Here is a 22,285-nt window from a genome sequence, read left to right as displayed (position 1 = left end):
GAGAAAACCTTATCTCTGAGTCGCAGAGTGCTCGACATTCCTGGAGCTATATAATTAATTGAATAGTAAAGGGGAATTTATAACATTACACTACAGAACTGTTTTGAAAGGGCCTCCTGGTCCTCTCTCATCAGGGGCAGGAAACACTGACCAACTAAGCTACTCCTCATAAGTTGATGGTTAAAGCATACTTTATCAATTTCTTGCTTGTATGTCGGCATGTAGTCGCCAATTTGTTCCTTTTGTTTAGGGTGCTGGCGCCTTGTTTGCATATGATGAAGAATTTCTCCAAAAAGCGCAGGTTGCGCCTCATTTAAATGGGGTCTGGTACGAGCTATTATCCTCCAGGTCATAGCAAATTCTGTTTTGGTATCCCTCAGCGATCAGATGTGTTTGCTGAATTTGGTTGCGTTCCTTTAATTCTCGTTTCTAAGTGAAGTCGTATGCAATGATTACAGAATCCAATCATGTTGCTCACGGGCGCTGCCGGCTGTATAATAATTAGATATATGTATTCAGTATTGAGAAGATATAACAGTTAATAATCTCTTGAAAATATATATATATATATATATATAAAATTGTAGTACACGAGGACGGACAACTTCGAGCTAAGAAAGACATATACTCAAATAAAAAGTCTTAGAAAGTTTAATAAAAACGTTTCGGTCCGAGACCCTCATCAGTTGTAATACAATGACTTAAAAATTCCTTAAATAGATTTATATAGGGCGTGATGACACATACAAATAAAACAATTACTACGCGAAAAATTATCACAATAAAAAGATTGTTTTAAATGTAATAGAAATGGTTTAAATGTAGTAGAGCAAGATGCGATCTTTGTCGCAACTTCTTGGTTGAATCTAATTCCTTTTTAAGTTTTCAAACATGCAAGAGTTACAAGATACGATGGAAACTTTCCTGTGATTCTAAGAACATAATTTATTTGGCTTCGTGCTAGAAATGTCGCCTACAATACATTGGTTCGACAACAAATGACTTTAGAGTTAGATTTCGCAACCACATGTCTGCTATGGTCACTAAGGAAAAGACCTGTGAAGTAGCGGTACATTTCAACAAAACACCACATGATTTAAGCGATTTCTCATTTCAATGCATTGATCAAGTGCAGGCGACAGTAAACAATTTAGGTAATATCGAGAAACTTCTAATTACCAAAGAAGCATATTGGAGCGCACAGTTGTTCTCCCTGGCACCCTTCGGCTTGAATAAGTGTCAGGAATTTCACTCCAAAAAAAGAATAAACTATAATTATTGCGGAGAATTTTTTTCAAATTGGGCGGGCATCAAAGGTCCCAGTCTCAGCGTTAATTGAGAATTTTAGCGCAATTCTCGCCTTTGAAGTCAACGCTGGTTGCTTAACATTTTCAGTGGATTCGACTTTTTTTCCATTTCTTTTTGTTGTGATAATTTTTCGCGTAGTAATTAATGTTTTTGTTTATATGTGTCATCACGCCCTATATAAATCTATTTAAGGAATTTGTAAGTCATTGTATTACAACTGATGAAGGTATCGGACCGAAACGTTTTTATTAAACTTTCTTAGACTTTTTATTTGAGTAGATGTCTTTCTTAGCTCGAAGTTGTCCGTCCTCGTGTACTACAATATTTTTCCGATTATTTATCGAGGTTTGGACTGTGAATCCTTTTGGATCCTTCTGGCGCGGCGTCACTGTTGGCTCGAGGCCTTTTAACTTGTTATATATATATATATATGATATTGAAGAGAACTTGTACGAAAAAGGGAACAGTGTGGCTATGGGCAAGTTGCCTACATTATAGAAACACTCAGTAGATGATACGCTAAGTGCAATGCCTAATCCGCAAACAGCCTCAGAATTACTGATGACATTAAACAAGAATCATCCCTCTATCGATTTTACGATGGAGCTCGAAGAAAATTGCAGACTTCCCTTTCTCGGAATAGTTATCATCAGGAATGCTTTCCTCCTAGACACCATGGTTTACAGAAAACCAATGGACACAGGAATTCTGCCACACTACCACAGCCACGTTGACGCCAGATACAAACGGTCACTCCTGAACACTACGTTAAGCTGTGCGTTTCAACTCTCTTTTACGCGGAAGTTTTTTAACGAGGAATGTGAACGCATCAAAGAGAACTACTCCCGACTGCGCTATCCAGACAATCCCGTGCAGTCTACCATTTGCCGATTCATTGAATCAAAAGTATCCGAGGATTCACGTACACATGAATCTTATGAAAGATAAGACCCAGTCATAATCGTGTTGCCATTCAAAGATCAGAAATCTGCGAACGTAGTACGTAGAGAGCTTGCTGACCTCTGTCGGAAGATCAAAGTAGATATTAACCCGTTTACACATAGAAAGATAAAGGATGAAATTAAGGTCAGGGATGACAGGCTGCCTCTTGTGATTGAACAATGCGTCGTATACTCACTTTATTATGGCCTGTGAGATGCAGACTATATCGGCTACACGTGCCGACACCTTCACCAACGACTTGAGGAACACAAAGGATTGGCAATCGGAAACCACCTCAGAGAGCAGCATGATATGAAGCCAGACGACATCGCACAAAGTTCTAGAATCTTAAGAAAGCTTTAGAACAAATTTGATTGTCTCATTTTTGACATGTTTTTCATCAAAGAACTCAAATTAACACTAAAAAGAGTGCGATTTAATTCGCGCCAAGTTCCTTGTTTATTTTATCAGTATTTCTTGTTATTATTATTCCATTGTTTTACCTCATAGATATTTTTATCCCTTTCTTACATATTTTATCACATTTTAGCGTTTGCCCCATTTTTGCTAATTTGAGCTTTTTCTACGTTTTAATGCTAATTTAGAAACTTTTACTCACTTGAAAATGACCTCAGAAAGGTCGAAAGGTCGTACGCGTGCTGTTTTATCATTAATTTTTATCTCCAAATCGATCTCTAAGAAATTACTTATTAATAAATATGATTTATTTATAAGTAATTTCTTATTACTTATTACTTATTACGCACACATAAACATGCACACACACACACACATATATATATATATATACATGTTGAGTTAGAAAAATACGACTACGATTTCATCTTTACAAGCATATATGTGTGTGTGTGTGCTTGTGTGTACATTTATTCATTTATCTAATATTTCCCTTTCTTAAACAAGTTAGCGATATTTGTTCTTATTTTTTTTTGTCTTTTTACCAATCTCTCTAACCCAGTTAGGCCCGTTGTCAACATCACTTCCAGTCCAAAAAACAACAGATTACGCATTGGTGCCTCCATCACCCTGACTTGTACAGCGCAGCCCAGAGATGCAGACTCAGTTTATCTGGATAGATGGGTCGAATATATCGAGTGGTACGATCTTCAAGGTAGACGTGTTGGAGCTAAATGCGAACAACCACCAAACGTACATGCTCATAGACCTAAATTAAGCTGCCCATTGTTGATTAAAAACCTGACAGTTGACAGACTTGGCTTCTACACATGTCAAGCGGGTAACGGTTACACAAAGCACTGCACAAGGAAATCAGTAAGGATCACAGGTATGGAGCCCTATCATTCCTGTATATAACTGCAATCATCATACGTTTTTTAAAGCGACAGTGGGTGTCGTGCACTGGGGTTTGCGGCAGCGGAAAATTAACATTTTTAAGTTGCTTAGTGCTTAAACACGAAACTCCAAATAATACTTGAAGATTATTTTCCTTTACCACTATTATCCTATTCCCACTAGCGATATTTATTCCATAATACTTTTTCCCTTTTGACACTACGGTAAGATTGACAGAAATTCCGCAGCACCAAAGTGTTGATATAGGGGCAAATGTAGTTTTCAACTGCACCGCAGAAGGTAGTCCTTTTAAACCAACCATCTTATGGTTCACGAGCCGCGATCTAATTTCTATACAATCCAGTTCAAGTTTGAAGGTCATTGAAAAATCGCTGGACGGAAACAGCATGCAAAGTCAGCTCTTAACTACGAGAGTGACTAACGAAATTTTTGGCCAATATGGACGTGTGGCAGAAAACAGTAATGGTGATTATAAAGCTCTATCTTCGTGGGCGTGGGCTCTTTTAACCACGAGGGATTCAGGTGAGTTTTGCATATGCCCAAGGGTTTATTTCCCACGTCATGTTCAAGTTGAAAACCGATGAAGTCTTTCACTTGACTGCCAACGCATTCCCCTTATGTTAAGAAGACGTTAACGCACCTGTGTGCACGCGACTTACACACGCATGCTTTGCAGATTTTAAGTTAAAATGTCCTTAGCAAGTCATGCAGACCTTTCTTTTTTGACGTGTGCAAGATTCTTAGAGAGGAGTTGAAAGTTTTGAGTTTTCTAGTGAGAATTTGTTTGGCGGTAGTTGGTGTTTACCATGAGTTACCAGGCTGTGTTACCAATAAACGCGTTTGTTTGATTTCCGTTTCGTTTCCGAACATATTTGGCGACCACGATGAGAGCAAGGGTGTGAGCTAGCATATTTTTTGAGGTCTCGTTTGCGAGTTAAGTTTTGGAGTTGAGTGCTGTGGCTACCGAATCCGAGAATGGCGAAGCTATTAAAGTTTACTGAGAAAAAACCACAAAACTCGACCAACTGGAGCCGACAAACAGAAGCAAAAGGACGTTCTGTTGATAGAGACCAAGAAAAGAAAACGCAAGGCAAAGACAAAATTGACAAAAGTCAGACATAGTTGGAAAAACTATGCTTAAAAGATTCAGAGATAACGGACATGGAAATTGTGATTGTAAAGCTGTGGGCAGCCTTAGATGGCCGCACATGAGATGTTAGAGAAACTGATCGCGTTCTATGTGGAGGTCGAAGAGGAAGCTGCAGAAAAAGAAGCATTTGAAGAGTCTGAAACGATCGAAAGAGATGTACAAAGAATGATCGAAGCGGGTCAAAATGTAATCAAAGTCGGCGCGTCCAAAAGTCACGGCAGCCACGAAGACCGAAACCGATATTTTAAGCCGTTAGCAGTTCCGACGTTCAGTGGTGACAAGAGAAAGTTTGAAGATGTTTGGGCCCTTTTACTAGTCTCGTAGACGAGTCGATGGAGCCAGTACATTTGAAAATGGCAAGGTTACGATAATGACTCACAGGGAGCGCTTTGGAATCCATCTGTGGTCTCGGATTCGCCGCCTCCGAATACAAGGAGGCAAATTAAATATTAATTAAAGACGAAGTATGGAGGCCCAACAAACCCATTGATGATTGACGCAGATATCCCAGAAATAGAAGAAATCAATACAGAGCCCATTAGCAAAGACGAAGTTAGGCAAGGAATTAGATCACTAAAGAACGGAAAAGCAGGCGGCGTCGACAACAAAGTAGCAGAGCTTCTCATAGCAGACCTGGAAATATCCAACCAAAAGCTACATGGAACAATTCAATTAATAGGCGAAGAAGAACGAGCCCCCTTAAAATGGTTAAAAGGGTTAATCATCAAGCTACCCAAGAAAGGAAACCTAAGGGACTGAACCAACTGGCGAGGTATAACCTTACTCATTATTGGGAACAAAGTCCTAGGCAAAATTCTCGCGGAGCGCATGAAGCCAGGAAGAGATGCGAAACTACGTGAAGAACAAGCCGGGTCTCGCCAGGGACGAAGTACCACCGAACAGATATTCATATTACGCAACTTTATCGAACAGACACATGAATGGCAAGCTTCCCTGATCCTGAACTTCATCGACCGCGAGAAAGCATTTCATTCGTTATATAGGGACAGCCTTTGGGATATTATGAAGCTGTATGGAATACCGAGTAATCTCATCAGAATAATCCAACTCCTTTACCAAGATTCCAAATCTGCAGTCCTTTATGGAGGTCAAGTATCCGAATGGTTCCAAGTAAAAACGGGCGTCAAGCAAGGTTTTCTAATGTCAGGCTTCTAATTCCTCTTGCCATCGACTGAATAATGCAAGAGACAACCAATCTAGCAAAGACAGGCATCAGATGCAAATTCACCAGTCAGCTAGAAGACCTAGACTACGCGAATGATATCGCTCTGGTCTCGACCAATCACGGAGAGATGCAAAAGAAGACAGATAAGCTGACAGAAGCAGCTGAGAAAGTGGGACTCAACATTAGAAAATCGAAAACAGCTATGTGAGCTTATAATTTAGATATATATACTTTTTACTCAAATATTGTAACATAAGATATATATTTTTTATCTCGTGAGGAAATAAAGACTACTACTACTACTACTACTACTACTACACGCATACTGAAAATTAATTGCAAGAACAACAACTCGATCAAATTCCAAAGCGGTCAAGACCTCCAGGAAACAAACGACTTCACTTATCTTGGAGCATGTGTAAGTGCGGATGGGGGAGCAGATAAGGACATAGAGAGCGGACTTTGTAAGGCCAAGACAGCAATCAAGAAGTTGAGAAAAGTGTGGAGCTCCAAGCAATATAGTAAAAAGACCAAGATTAAGCTATTCAACACCCTCGTGAAACCGTTCCTTTTTTTATGGAAGTGAAAGATGGAAGACAAATGCTAAAGATTATGAGAAACTTGATTCCTTTCAGTACCAGTGCCTGAAGAGAATTCAAGGTATATTTTGGCCGTACATCATTTCAAAGGACGAATTACCAAAAGAAACCGGATCCGCGCCGATGAGCATAGAAGTCAGCGAAAAGAGGTGGAAGTTTCTTGGACATGTCTTGGAGATGCCGCAAGACCACCACTGCGTAATAGCCCTCACATAGTCACCAGACGGTAAGAGGAGGTGGGCAGGCCCAAAACAACCTGGAGGCGATGTTTTCATCTTGAAAATGAACATTTTATCCATGAACAGGAACAATATTAAAAACTATCTAACTGCAATCAGATATTAGCTCTTCTAATAGAAACTTAATAAGACACCACACACGAAAAACCAGCTAAATTTCCTAAGCCACACGCCTACGCGTTGCGGGCCTATTCTTTCTCTCGCTGCGGCGAAATGATCGGTAGCCGGTGAGGGTTTTCAGATCACTAAATGACGGGCAGTCTGATATTTTGCTCAGAGTTAAAGAATCAAAGAAACCCATCTAGTTGAAACGATCACATGTCGCTTAGGAACTGCTTGTAGACTATTTGTAGAGTATTACTAGTTGTTAAAAGGAAATGTACAAAAATATCGATGAAATCGCGGCCACGGTCAAAAATGAAATCTACCTCCATTTTCAATTTTTAGGTAACTATTAACAAGTTTTCAATGGTTTCGAGTCTTAATTTTCACAGTAACTTGGAATTTCGGAAATATTTGAGAAAATCGAAATCGCGCTCTACATGGCCAAAAATAGCTGTTTAAATTAGCCAAAATAAGCATTCGCAAGAATATCCTCGCGTCGTTGGTGGAATACATAGCATCGAAAATTAATAATCCATGTCAAAAGTAGAAGTATTAGGCACTTTATCGACGCCTGTTTTTTGGTTGTAGGTTATACTGTACTTCTCCCGACGAAAAACACAATCTTTAGTGGTGATTTGACAATAGCCTGAGTAAACACAGATTTATCGTCTACAGTCGAACCTCAATTATCGGACCTCGATTATCCGGACCTCGATTATCCGGACCTCGATTATCCGGACTATTCGATTATCCGGACTTTTTTCTCTGGTTCCAATTTTCTCATGAATATTAATTAGTTGTGATTGTGAAAACTCAAAGTCGCAAAAAGCCCGATAATCCTTTCAAAAGACTGTTGAAACAGCGTATTATCCTGTGCGCTTTTCAATATCGAGTCAAATTCACAGCCCGAATTCAGAGAGGATAATATTGCTGAGTCCATGGCCGAAATGTTGGAACATGTAGAGCAACTTGACAATTAGGAAATGCCTAATGCTCGCGATGTGAAAGACTAGCTTAATCAGCTGGAAAACGAGCTCCCGAATTCACTGCAAATGTCTGATGAAGAGATTTTAGCCACCGTTGTCGGAGATTTGACGGAAAGCGAAAGTGTATGTAGCGATGAGGAAGATGAGGGCGAATACGAGAAACTAGTATCGACTAAAGAGGCAGCACAATGTTTCGAAAAATACTCGACGTGGAACAATATTCCAGTTGATGCTAGGAAGTAAGAGTCCCTTAGCTCCTTTAAGCGCAAGCTTAAGGAGTTTTACCATAACAGACTCTTAAATGTCTTTGATGGCGAAAATTATCGCACTTTTAAAATAATGTGTCCTAAATGTCGTCCGATAAATACCCACTCGGTTTGTAGCTGTTAGTTTCTAGTTATTGTCTTCTTCTTGTGTAAGTGTATCAGATTTAGGGGATAGAGGGGATAGGACGCTTAGTTTCTGAGGGTTGGGTTGGTATTTAAACCTAATAGGGGACTCATGTCCTATTCTTTATATACTAGTACTTTGTACAGATCCTTAAATAAATAAATAAGTGATATATAAAAAGATATTGACCCTGTGCAATTAATGCAGCTAAGACGAATGATGGATTTCGGAATGCGATCAAGCTAAAAGTCTGAAGCAAACAAACGTGGTTGAACATTTTAGACCTTTGTAAATACCTGAACTGAAAGTTTTTATTCAGTGTAAATACATACAGACTGTGTACATTTTACAATTCAAATGATGTTTTCTTTGCTGTATACTTTTGTTTACATTTCTATCGCATGAATATTCATATTTTCGATTATCCGGACTGTCGATTATCCGGATTATTTACCGAGGTCTCGACGAATCCGGATAATCGAGGTTCGACTGTAGTTACAAACCGAAATTTCGATATGTGGCCATTCCCCAATCGGGTTCATCTTATGGTTATTGAGTTCCCAAGTGCTCTTCTTCCAAGAAATGTAATGATTGGTTCGGCTTTTTTGCGAGAGCGCTCTATAAAACGCCATCAAAATCTAAATATTTTCGTGAGAATTTATACTAATTAGCATATTGCAGTGTGTTGATAGACTAAGCGTATTTACGGAAAAACCGAAAACTCTGCTTTTGATTAAAAATTATTTCGCTAAACTCTGCTTTACACCCGTAACGGATAGCTTACCTGATAGAAATATACCCCAGTTACTGTCCAACTAATGTTTTAATTTTCGGAGATTAACGTAAAAGCTCAGTTTCAAAAATAAATACGTGACGGCGTGACGCTTTTTAAAGAAGATCAAGGTTGGAACACGTAACTTTGGAAAAAACTGTGAAACGAAATCTTTGTAAATCACAAAATACTGCGACTTATTATATGTGTCGTCATTATAACTTCTACCAGGCAGCTGTTAGACGAAGTAGGTAAAAACTAAGGAACTTTTACTTTGATTGGGAAGGGAAGACAGGAGTGGGCTTGGCTATCTGACATTTTTGGAAGGGAGTTTAATATCAAGGAACGCCTGTAGCACCTTAAACAGCACACGAGTTGCATTAGTCAACAATGAAAACTGAACTGGAGGGCTCAAAGGTGTGACTGGAACACATTTTTCTTTAAATGACAGGTACGTCTGTGGTGTGTTGAGGAGAGGTTTATGACCACACTCCATGTAAAGAATTGAAAATATTCCTCAAGTGTTTCGTTCTGAACGCTCGGATTGAAGTCCCATTCTTAGGCGATTGCTTATCGCTTACTCTCAGTATCATCCGTATATTATTAGTCTTTAGGAGACAGACTCAGCTGTGGCACTGTAATATAAACTCCAAAAATGCTTTGTTCACTACCAAAAGAAAGAAGTATCTTAAGGGACGTAGAAAGACCAAGACCAGAGCAGAGTTGAAGAAATGCAGCTGCTAATATCACTGGTGGGTACTTTAAAGATTTAGACTGATGACACCTACATTTCCTCAAAAACTCCTCAATTCGGCTCGGGCATGGGGCTTTTTTAAGTCCCTTAATATCACTGGTGGGGATTTCAAAGTTCAGGCAAATTCTGTCGAGCATTAGGAGTAAAGGCAGATGTGCTGTCGTTTTGTTTCTAGTGTGCCAATGTTGTAGCTTTGGATCACTTTCAAACTGCTCCTTCAGTCTAACGGCGTAACCATGTACAGCTTTGTCCAACCAATCCGATGGGCACTAAAGGCAAGCAAATCGTCAAGAGCGCGATTCAACGAGAAGCAGGAGAATCTCAGCGGCCTTAGAGGAGATAACATCCAACCTGCCCATCCCATTAACTTCGACAACTACAACCTATGTGAGATGATGGAACGAGCCAAGTTGCCGACATTTGCCAAGTCAAGGCAGAATTTGCCTCAACTTTGAAATCCCCACCAGTGATATTAAGGGACGTAAAAAAGCCCCATACTTAAGCCGAATTGAAGAGTTTTTGAAGAAATGTAGGTGCCATCAGTCTTAATCTCTGAAGTGGCCACCAGTGATATTAGCTGACACATTTCTTAAAAAAAACTCTTCTACTCTGCTCTGGTATTAGTCTTTTTACGTCCCTTAAGATACATCTTTCTTTTGGTAGTGAACGTAGGACAAGGCATTTTTGGAGTTTATACTACAGTGCCACAGCTGCGTCTGTCTCCTATAGACTAATAGTATATGGATGATACTGAGATTAAGCGATGAGCAATCGCCTGAAACTAAGACATTAGCCCCAGCGTTCAGAACGAAACACTTGGGAAATGCGGCTTTTATGGACTGTGGTCATAAACCCATCCTCAACACACCACAGACGTATCTGTCATTTAAAGAAAAATGTATTCTATTCAAAATTTTTGAGCCCGCCAGTTCAGTATTCCATGTTGGCTAAATGCAAATCGCGCGCTGTTTAAGGTGTTAACGGCATTTCATCTTATTAAACTCGCTTCCAAATGTCAGATAGCCAAGCCCACTCCTGTCTCCCCTTCCCAATCAAAATAAAAATTCTTTAGTTTTTACCTACTTCATCTAACAGCTTCTTGGTAGAAGTTGTAATAACGACACATATAATTAGTCGTAATATTTGCGATTTGCAAAAATTTCATTTCACAGTGTTTCCGTAGTTCCGTATTGGAGTTTTGAGCTTCTTTAAGAAGCGTCACGCCGTCACGCATTACAGTTACAAGTCTTCGCGTTCGACCGAATATTTCTAAAACTGAGCTTTTGCTTTATCTCCGAAAACGAAATCAGTAGTTGGACAGTAACTGGACTACATTTCTATCAGGTAAGTTATCCGTTACGGGTGTAAAGCAGAGTTTGGCAAAATGATTGAATCAAAAGCAGAGTTTTCGGCTTTTCCGTGAATACGCTTAGTCTAAATTACTGAGGTTTTTCAAACTCGATATACTTCGATGAATTATATGCAAACTCTACAACATCGTTCCTTACCAAATAAATGAGACTACTACAGCCAAAGATTAGCTTGAGCATTCAAAGTAATGATAGTGAAATGTCGAAATATAGACTGTGCCCCTGTCGTACATACCGCAATTTGTTAAATGACCTCAATATATCGTCTATGGTTGTTTCTCATGTGCGGTTATTTGCAACACTGTATTTTTTTTCAGTCGATGGTGGCTGGGGCGAGTGGAACTCATGGAGTATCTGTACCAAGCCAGTTGGTGGTATACAAACAAGGGAAAGAGAATGTACTAATCCAGAACCAGCATTTTTGGGTAAAAACTGCGATGGGAACAGAGCACAGCTGAGAGAATGTAGCAACACGTCCAGTTGCCATGAAGGTAACATATAAGATTCTCAGTGCTATGTGATTTCGGTGGAAGGAAAGTCTTTGACAAAAACAAAATAAATGAATACACGAATAGAAATTAAAATAACAATGGATTCGGGGAAAATTCTTGCTTTGAACCTAAATCACACACTATAATTTAGGTAAGTATATAAAAAAGACAAATCATTAAAAGTAAGGATTTCATTATAAGTCACACATCCTTAATGATTTCATCAAAATTGTACATGTGCAAAACTCACCATGTGCTTTACGAGAGAAAAAAAGATAAAAATTGTTCCATGTACAGAAAGTGTCAATTTACAATTTATTGAAAGCTATAGAGTATGCTCGTTCTAAAATCTCTTCTCCTCTTCTATTCAGTATAGTATTTATCACAACGATGCTTATGAGGCTCCTATTTTTGTTACAAAACTTTTTCATGCCCGTTTAACTCAACCTCGATGGCGTCATCATTTCTGATCACTGAGAAACGAGTTTTCCCCAAATTTGAAATACTTAGATGCTTCCTATGGCATACAAGGAGAAGTCTAAGGACATGAATTCATAATCAGCTGGATAATTTTAATCGGTAAACATCATTATCTTTGTAAATAGAATAAGAAAAATTGTAAATTTTGAGCTCGGCATAGAAACAGAGAGAGCTGTTTTTCGTCTTGTCTCGAGAGTAGGACAAAGAAAAATTTTGAGTCCCCTTTTGGATTGAAATCTGAGACCTGAAATCCGACGTCCTGCTGGCTGCTCGGGCGTCTGTTATTATTTTGATTTTTTCGGTCATTATTATCGATGTTATGTCATTACCATAAGACAATTAGCGCTGCAAAAATAAAATAAAATAAATATCTAAATTTATTTTTGTTTAATTTTTTGAAGCATTTCCGCTACGTTTTAACACAGAGAAGAACCCGTTTGTCGGAATGGAAATATACACGAACAGCAGCTGGCAAAAGCTTTGTACCAGTCAATGGGATGAAGCTGATTTAAATTTAACCTGCATGGCCATGGGCTACTATAACAACGTTGTTTATGCCAACGACACATGGTATGCAGAAAGAGTCAACGCCTCGAAGAAATCCAACTACCACAACTGCACCACTCCAACTACGTGTCAAAATAACCTGGCAAAGAAACACCAATTTTGCAAAGGTAAGAATGAATTGTACACAGGTAATATCTTCATAATCCCATTTTCCGAATTCGGTAACATGATAAACTTCAAGTACATTGACAGAGAGGTAAATAGCCTGAAAACAATAATTTTTCGTCTTCGAAGATTGCTCAGATACACGAGAGGTATAAAAATTGAAAATTTTACCACAACTGCCAATAATTTTGCAATCTGATCGGCCATTGTGTGGTGGACTCCCTCGACTGCGCCTCTTGAGTCCTCACACCACTGTCAATTAGTTAAATTTAACTGTTTTCTAAAGTTTTAGTTAGATCCTTAAAGGATAACTATTGAGTAACTGCTAAAACAAGAACTTGCGCTATCATGCATTTAGGTATCATAAACGTTACAGTTCTCAAAGAAAGAGTCATATTGATCCTTTCAAACCCTTCATTTCAGTTCCCCAAAAAATTTGGTTTCCCTTTCCTTTCCCATTTTTCTCTTTCGTGTGCGATAAAATATTTCAAAATTTCTGGACTCCACTTAAACCTATCAAAACGTCACGTCCTTGATAATAGAAGACTAATGCTTAAGAGTTTATAGTTTATCATTATGAATTTCCTTACTACACTCTCAAGTTTTAGCGTTTTTACGAAGGTTACAAAAGCATGCTTTTAAAAGTTTTAAAATACTGCAAGAAAAAAAAAAAGAATTAGAACCGGTTTGCTTTCAAGTTAGTGCGCTGATGAACCTTACAAGGAGAAACACACACTAGTGCTTTGCAAAAGGGTATCGTTCACCATATGTATCGCTTCAAGGAGACTAAACAATATCCAATCTAAAAGTCTTGATCCACACTGGTAAACAAATGAAAACTGCAACGTCGTAACTATTATTTTCCGAACCAATGAAACTTGTAGCCTGACGGAAATTACAATTTAAAATATTGAAAATTTAGAAAACACGATCAGAAAATTAGCATTAACTACTAATTCACTTTTGATTTATGGCCATTCGTAATGTTGCAGGAGTTTCTCATTCCCATAATTAGTGGATTCCATCCTAATTTGTAATTTTTTTTTGGAATTTCCTTAGTTCCTGTTCGCTTGAATGGTGCAAATATGGAGTATGGAGGAAGAGTGGAAGTATTTTACAAGGGTAAATGGACAAAGATCTGCAGGAATGGATGGGATTTAGACGATGTCAAAGTTATTTGTCGTCAACTTGGCTTTGAGGAGGCTTTAGCGAAATTCATTGGTTCAGACCTAAAGGATGAGGGAATTCCTTTTGCAATGTCAAATGTCTCTTGCAATGGAGATGAGCCAGAACTCGCATCTTGTACTCGTATTGATGGAAAAGTTAATATCCCGCCTCAATGTTTATCAGATGGCAAGGGTTCTCAGGCGTTGTGTCAGCCAAGTAAGTAGTTCATTCTAAATCTCGAATCGTGACTCTGTCATCCTGTGTTGTCTTTCTTCCACCCTTAAAACTTTTAGAATAAAGGAAAATCAGATAAAAATTCGGATCTATTCGATGACCTCTTTTCTAAAGAGTGCCTGCTGAAGTACGGTTTGCGAAAAAGCATATATCTTTTTCGCAGATTTTACACTTAAGATAAAGATATGACTCAAACAGGGGATAACATGACTTGGTTTAGGGTAACATGACTACGTTTAGTGGTGATTTTACTTGGTCTAAAATAAAATGACTCAAGGGACTTAAGCTAGGGCTCAAATGACTTTTACAGGGGTATCAATGGCTGTTTTATGAATTTCATTACTTGGTAAGGGGTTACCTTGGCCTTAAAGAAGCTTCACGACTTTCAAAATTTGATGTAACATAAATTGACAACGATTGACATGACTTTGTGTGAAGTAATATAACTTGGTCTAATATAATGTACGGAAAATCTATAAATCTGTCAATTTAAGCATTGGTATTGGTAAATATATTCGTCTTTTCATTCTCTACCTGTAATGTTATTTAAGATGAGATTATTTTTATTATAACATCCTCTAACTGAACTATTTCTTGCAGAGAACAAAAAACTGTTGAAAAAAGAAGAAATCTATTTTGATATTGGCAGCAGTGAAATGCTTCAATGCTCAGTAAATAATGAAACCAGTTATGCAAGATGGGCCATTGCTGGTGAAAAGCTGAAGAATAAAACAGAAAACTCTACGTCCCAAATAATGAGTATTAAAGAAACTGGTGAACTGTTCATTCATAAGGTGCAGTTGTCTGATGCAGGACTATACGAATGCTACAGATTGGAATATGTTCGATATTACATTGTCTACATAAATGGTAAGAAAACATCTTTTCAGCTTGCAGAGATACAGTTATATGCTAAAAATGCTGGATAATGACGGGTAAGATCAGTATACTACTGACCTTTTAATAGTACTTATGGTGTCCTGTGAACATCCGGGACTATACACAGTGGTCTGATGACTGAGAGAGTGTGCGTGTATGTGAGAAAGAGCGGGAGTTCGAAGGGTGACGGTGTGCTGTTCGAGTTATTGACCTTAGTGGCTTCTAGGAATATTACAGTACTGCTATGATGTTGATGATTCTTATCACTTATATTGACAGCAAGATTTACTGAGGACACGCTAGGAGAACAAACTTTGATTGCGGGAGAACCTGCTACTATAAGGTGCAGCGCCGAGGGAGAACCACGACCACAGATATCTTGGAATCAAAAAGGAGGAAAGTCCTTAAGCCAAGGACGATTCACTCAATCACCCAATGGCAACCTACATATTAGACCTGTACAGCCTGAAGATAGTGGGACATTCATTTGTACAATGAAACAAATTAAAGGACCAAAGAGGGTCACAAGCAAGGATAAAAACATAATTGTGACAGTTAAGGGTGAGTAACCAAGAGGGGTAATGTAGAGAACGTCAGGCATTTATATCAGTTCCTAAAAAGTGATTGTTACTTAACCAAATCAAGTTTAAAGTATTTTTGCTGTCCATATCTGCAGCCATGCGAGGTGAAACCATATCATAATTATATTGTTGACTTTAATTGTTTGAAAAAGGTATCGTGTTTAAGTAATTATAGTTGTTAATTCCGCAAGCCGATCGTTGTAACGCAAAGCAGTGCCTTTCGATGAGATTTATAGTTTCTTTATAAGCTGGTCATGTGCTAAAAACGGCTTCGGCTGATTAGCGCGGTGCGTTCTCTTTCTGTATTAAGTATAATCGTTTTTCTAACGATGCAATTACTTCGGATGTGGATCGCGACGCGTTGACTGCATGCTGCGCGCTAGTGTCACTTGAAACTGCGAGAATGGCGAGGGATTTGTTTGTTTTGCCTCCTCGATTAGCCGAACGGAAGGCGTTTGGTTGTAAAAATACTGTAGGAAGCTATCAAAGCTCTCTCAATCAAAGATGACTAACGTATCAACTACATAGTGCTTCCGGATCCTTGGCTTATAGGATAATAACGTTATCGCTTCTTTCCAAAACTCCCTATGTACTGTAAAGGTTAGCAGTTACTGTGGAAACCGGACTCCCCGTCGCTGTGCCTTCTATCTGCTCATAAATTGGTCCGTTGAAATGGAAGACTACTATTAACAGATCTTCAGGCCAAATTAAAGAGGTCTGCGATCTCAAAATAAACAAAGAACAAACAAAAGGACATTACAATTATAATCATGTTCTAATGTTATCATGTAACGTTCTAGTACTTACGGCAAGGCTGTTGGTATTTTAGGTAATTTGGTTGTATCAACTAACTAAGTTGAAATTGTAAATTAGCCACCGTAAAGAGTTAAAAAGCCTACGTTCCGACCGTTAGCCCTTTATCAGAGCGAAGAGCAGAATTGGGTTGTGCGTGCGTTAATAAGCAGATAGTGGAGTTACGCTATTGGTGGGAACATGGTGACGAGAAAAACACGAATAAATAAGTAGAATGAGAAGGTTTCGTTGATACTTATGGGATTAAGAGTGCCGTTTTGAAAGATGAACTTTAAGTTCAAGAGCTTTGCAGCTTTCCTAGCTACCTAAATGTAAAAAGAGATTGCAGACTGCCATACATACATACGCACATACAAATGTTAATTTACCACTCCCAATGGGGGCTCTTCAGGGCCAATTCCCACCCAGCAACCACCCCAGGGGAGGACATCCATCACACAGTAATCTCGTGCATGGGAAGTTAACGCCTCTTACCCCTAGTCCTGCAGGAGACGGGACCTCCATTTATTCGTCCCTATCCGAGAAGACTAAAGTATCTAACCATTTCTTGATATAGAAAGGTAGCATATTCTTCTCACTTGTTTTAAGACCTTGAGTGTTGGTCCCGCCGGGGCTCGAACCCTCGACCTCCCGCACAACAGTCCAGCTCTCTATCCATTGAGCTAACTGGGAGGCAGTTATTTGCTCCTTAGAATGATTAGGTACATTAAAATGTCTATCGACTTGTTTTAATGAGCCCTTTTCATTGCTTTCTACGTTGCGAAGATGTTCTCGGAATCGGTCACTTAGACATCCTCCTGTTTCGCCGATGTGTATCTTTTTGCAATAAGTGCAAGTTATGCAATAGATGACATGAGAAGAAGTGCACGTGAAGTAATAAGTAATCCTATTGACTCATTTGGGTCGCAATGTTTTCTCAGCGTTGGGAATGAAAGGACAAGTTTTGCTTCGTGCGCGAGCGTATTTAAAAGTTCTAGGTTGGTCATTAGTTTGAAAAGAACTTCTGACAAAAAGCTGCTCATCTTTTTGTCACGTTTGAATGACAATACTGGAGGTTGCGAAAAGATAGTGCCAATCTTTGGATCATTTTGAGGTCATTTATAGTTATTTTAGAATAATGGATTTAACTGAGTGGTTACGCGGGTGAATGAAATGCAGTCGGAATTTTCCTCCTGTGACGGTAGTAGTGCTGATTGTTGATCAATAATTTGGGCGCGGTATTGACCGGCTTGAAGGACAGAAACAAGGTAACCACGTTTTTCGAAAAAGTGGCACGTTACCTCTAAATTTTCTAAAACTGTCGAAAAATATCGTAGTCAGCACTACATAAACGATGAAGCCCTAGTCACTGAGAAAAGGGAATGGAATTCTTGACATGAGATGGATGCGAAGATGAATACAACAAGCAACTATGAATATATTTAAGTCTGTACCCAAAAGAGGGGTTTAACCAATTTATATTTATTTTGCCTTGTAACTTCTGACTCGGTCCAAGGCCGTCTGTGAGAGTGAAGATAAAATTTGCACAAAAAAAGGCCAGAAACAGTAGTATAAAATCTCAATGAGAAATGTTAACATAAGAATAGAGTAATGCTATGTGCTTAGTAATGTCACCGTTTTCTGTTTCTGTATTTGTTTCCGTTTTTTTCCACTTAGTTCCACCAAAAGTGAATATACCTGGAGCAAGAAGTCTCATCATAGAGGGAAACAGTGTGAACTTGACGTGTGAAATTGTGGCTGGTCGGCCTGAGCCTGAGATAACCTGGCTCAAGAATAACATTTTGCTGCGAAAGAGTCGGTCTCTCCTTTTCCCTAAAATAAAAAAGAGCGACGAAGGGCAGTACACTTGTAGAGCAGAGAATACCGCTGGCAACGATACCAAACACGTTAACATTTCTGTTAAGGGTGAGTTTGTTTATCTCATAGTTATACTTCAGATCAGTCTTGCATTTGGTTTGTACATTGGGTGAAAATTAATGTTCAGTAGGCCGAACTCTAAATCAAGAGGTCTGAGTCTGAGCTTCAGTGTCATTGTGTAAGTAAGTGACACATTGGTTTGTGAAGGATGGCACATAAACAGTATAAACTGCTGAACTAGTGGCTCTGTACCCTAAACATCCTCTAAAATCAGTTAAGAATAGTTTTAAAACAGGCAGAACTAAAGGAACTAATGGAGTCCTTCTTACGCATTTCTAAAGGGTTCCATTCCAGCCTACGAACATGAAAAGTTCTACCTTCTACCGTTTCTCTGTTGTACCGCGGGCACATTAAACTGTAGTTCCCATAATGACTAATCCTACTGTACGATTCAGAATTTCTGGGAGTTACCTGCGTTGTGTAACTTGGACAGTCGGTATCTCTAATGCATGTGGTGTTGTTGGTTGAGGTAAAAATACTAAGTAGAAATGGATATTAGGAAAACCATCAGGAATACTTAAAATCTAACGTTTCATCTAATAACTGCAATGGACTCATCTGTTAGGACCAGTTCCATAATAAGTGTTTTTTCAGACTGTTTGATCTTATATCTATTCCTGCGGGATTGTGTCAGAGCTCAGTTAGTAATATGGCCTGGCCTAGGTGGTTTTTGGAAGCATTGCATGATTTAATCAAAGCCTGTTTAATCTTCGTCTTCCTTTCTATTTATTTATTTGAAGGGGGGGAAGGAAGGGGAGAAGAGAGGAGGAGGGAGGGGGAAAGGGGGAACAGGGTGGGGAGGGGGAGGGGAAGGAAAGGGGAAGGGGAGGGGGAGGGTGGAGGGGTATTGAGGTGGGGGCTTTGAATCTGTAATTATCATATTTACAATCTCTGTATTTTCCATTCGCTTTGCAGTTCCACCCCGTATAAAGCTTGAGTTCAAGAATGTAAACATTGCGCTTCACTCCACGTTTATTAAAAATTGTTACTGGCGTGGTGATCCAGAAGTACATGTCAACTGGACTAAGGATGGAGTGCTTCTTAGTACCAACAACACCTTGGTCATTAGACGTGCGACCTTTACAGATAAGGGAAATTATGAATGCACTGCTCAAAATGATTATGGCAAAGCTAACACCTCCTTCTGGATCGATGTTACCGGTACATTTTCGTACTGTAGTCTGTCATGTATTGAACTTGTAACTCAAGAAAGTGTTATTTTTGTAGTTTAAGCCAGAATAAAAGGACACTTCCACTTTTCATCCATATCCTTTACATATACCAATGACTAAGGAGTAATGATCTCATGATACACTTTTATTACATAATTATTTATTACGGAAGTTGGAAAGAGATTTGAGAGAAACTTCCATGTTTATTAAGTTTCAATTTTCCAGCAATACTTTATGTCTCTGTTGAAGGGTTCTTTATCATAAACAGTTGATTCTGACCTACAGACACCGCGCTATTACTCTTGGAAGCTAAATTGCGACTAAAACTACAAATGAATAAATAAAAACAACTCCCGCTATTACTTTCTAACAAACACTTCGTGTTGTCTTTTTTAGCATTTTCATGCGTGTGCTCATGTTACGGGAAATAAAACTTAGAAAAAAGACAGTAAAAAAAAAAAAACACGCGCTAAAAAATCATTGCGTGGTTTGTTTAATCGTCTGTTTGTTAGTTCGTTAGTTAGCTAGTTTGTTTGTTTGTTTGTTTTTTCGCAATTTTATTCAGGGTTAAGCGGAAAGGGTTAAAGTGGTCAATGTGAATCTTTGTTGAATCTGTTGGTCTTTTCACTTCAAGTTTCTCCCCAGATCACTAAGGCTCCGATAGACCAGTCTGTAACCGAAGGGTATCCAGTCAACTTCAGTTGCCGAGCCTTAGGTGTACCAACACCAACCCTAGTCTGGGTTTTTTATAAAGGTGACCAGCGATCTGATATCAATCAAACCGATCACGATGGAGAATCATTGCTAGAATTTCCAAGTGTCACAAAAGAGATGACAGGCACTTACAAGTGTGAAGCGAAAAACAAAGCAAATACTACTAGTTCCTCTGCAACACTATGTGTTTATGGTGAGTTCAATTGTAATCATAATGATGACGATGGCTTTGACGTAGATAACGATGAAGGGAACAAAGACGATGACAATGGAGAAGGGGACGGATATGAAGATAAAGCTGTAATGATGATTTGGGGCGCTAGAACAGACAAAGAAAGAAATAAAAGTGACGGCGTCATCATGGGTTGACTGATTTGAACTCGTGTAATTGCTCCGGTGATTATAGAGATGCACGTGTTTTTTGAGAAATCGGGCAAGTAAACATTTTGGATAATCAGATCCTTAGCTCGGAAACACCGCGCTTCTAAATTTGTAATATTTTTGGAGTGACGTTTATGTTTGCTGATTTTGCAAATTTCTAAAAGACTTCGGCGTGCAATTGGCTATGGCTGATATTCAGGCGCAAAAGGCGTTTTGTAAGCTTTAGAATATTGAATGGCAAGCTTTCAAAACTTGCGGGCTAGACGAGCGAACGCATATAAATATCCACCCTCACAGGTTAACAGGCGATTGCAGTATTCCCTATCATAGAAGGAGCACAAAATTACGACCAATAAAAACCAAATAGGGTACATTTCGCCGCCAAAATAATAGATTTATAGCTTTTTTGGCTACTGTATGTAAAATGTCTCGGGAACAACAGGCATTTTGCGCGATGTATTGTTGAATAATCCCAGGGACGAAATCGAGACGAAGCCTTCCCCGGACAATTTTTTTAAAATTTGATGATAGGCATGCAGCTGAAAAAAGAAAGCAAGACGTAAAGTCATCAATTGGTAATGGTGCGCACAATTGAGAATCTCAAATATAAACCTGGAAATGACTACAGCGGAAGTTGTCAGAAAAAGAAAGACTTTTCCATTGCTGAGCGAAATCGGAGGTGTAAAAGGGGCTTAACGCTCTTGAGAATACCTGGATCTTTCAGTTTCTCTGGTATCTATCCACAATGTTGATTTTTCTTTTAACATGTAATGGTACCCAGCCGATGAAGATTGAGAATATGACAGGTTCAATTGGAGGGTCGTGAGAGAATCTAGCTCCGGCCCCTTATGGAAATTAAACCGTTGGTTTGAGAAAACGCAGTCTGACTAATCTCCGTGGGCAGGGATAGAAAAAGCCCAAATGGAGTGGTTGTGGTTCTTTAGAATCCAGACGAAGTGGCTTCTATTTCAGAACAGATTTGGCACAGAGAAAGAATTGTCGGGTTACATAACTCATTTGTAGAGTCCTTTTGATACGATTACCAAGAAGTTAGTTTAAAATTTCAAAGGATTGGAACTATAGGAAATTTTAAAGATTCTTAGTTGTAATTTTGGGCGCTCGCAACAGTAATCAGTCTTATAAAAAAAAACATGGGGCCTGAAGTTTCCTTTTGAAGCCTTCTCCAAACCTTTTCATCCAAAGCAATGTGTTCCAAACGTTCTTGTCATGAGATCAGATTTAATCTCTTTTCCTTTTATTAATAAATTTTTGTTTTACTTTGGAGTGTCGTAAAATGTGAGTTAGGATTTTGTTTTCACTAATTACCCCTTATTCTCAACGTAGGAAAGGCCTCTGCTCAAGTTCTTCCAGATCCATATCCAACACTCAAAACTGGAGATGTCCTTACATTGACCTGCAACGTTAGCGAAGAAACGATAAATGTAACTTGGAAGAAAGATGGAGACTCACCATCAGAAAGAGCAAAGATTGATACACAACTGGGTGAAACAAAGAGTGAACTTTCTATCAGTGAGGTTTTGGAAGAAGACGGTGGTGAATATTCTTGTGAAGGACGTAACAAGCTTGGGTTTGTGGCCCGCTCCTTTGTAAACATAATTGTCAAAGGTAAACCTGGCGTTATTGTTGT

At 38.9% G+C, this 22,285-nt stretch overlaps 1 protein-coding gene and 1 pseudogene across 1 annotated transcript in view; both read left to right on the top strand.

The window, feature by feature from the left end:
• LOC111347607 (uncharacterized) overlaps positions 1–22,285 on the top strand; it is a 563,268-nt gene that overhangs the window by 160,959 nt on the left and 380,024 nt on the right. The window contains exons 5-7 of the mRNA XM_088761203.1: positions 19,286–19,531; positions 20,177–20,449; positions 21,982–22,263. Coding sequence (XP_088617329.1) covers positions 19,286–19,531; positions 20,177–20,449; positions 21,982–22,263 — 801 coding nt within the window. The remainder of the gene's footprint in view (positions 1–19,285; positions 19,532–20,176; positions 20,450–21,981; positions 22,264–22,285) is intronic.
• On the top strand, positions 1,822–18,423 carry LOC148731458 (uncharacterized; annotated as a pseudogene).

This window comes from Stylophora pistillata, chromosome 5 (genome assembly GCF_964205215.1).
Source record: "Stylophora pistillata chromosome 5, jaStyPist1.2, whole genome shotgun sequence".
Classification (NCBI taxonomy): Eukaryota; Metazoa; Cnidaria; class Anthozoa; order Scleractinia; family Pocilloporidae; genus Stylophora; species Stylophora pistillata.
This window is presented reverse-complemented; position numbering and strand designations above follow the sequence as displayed.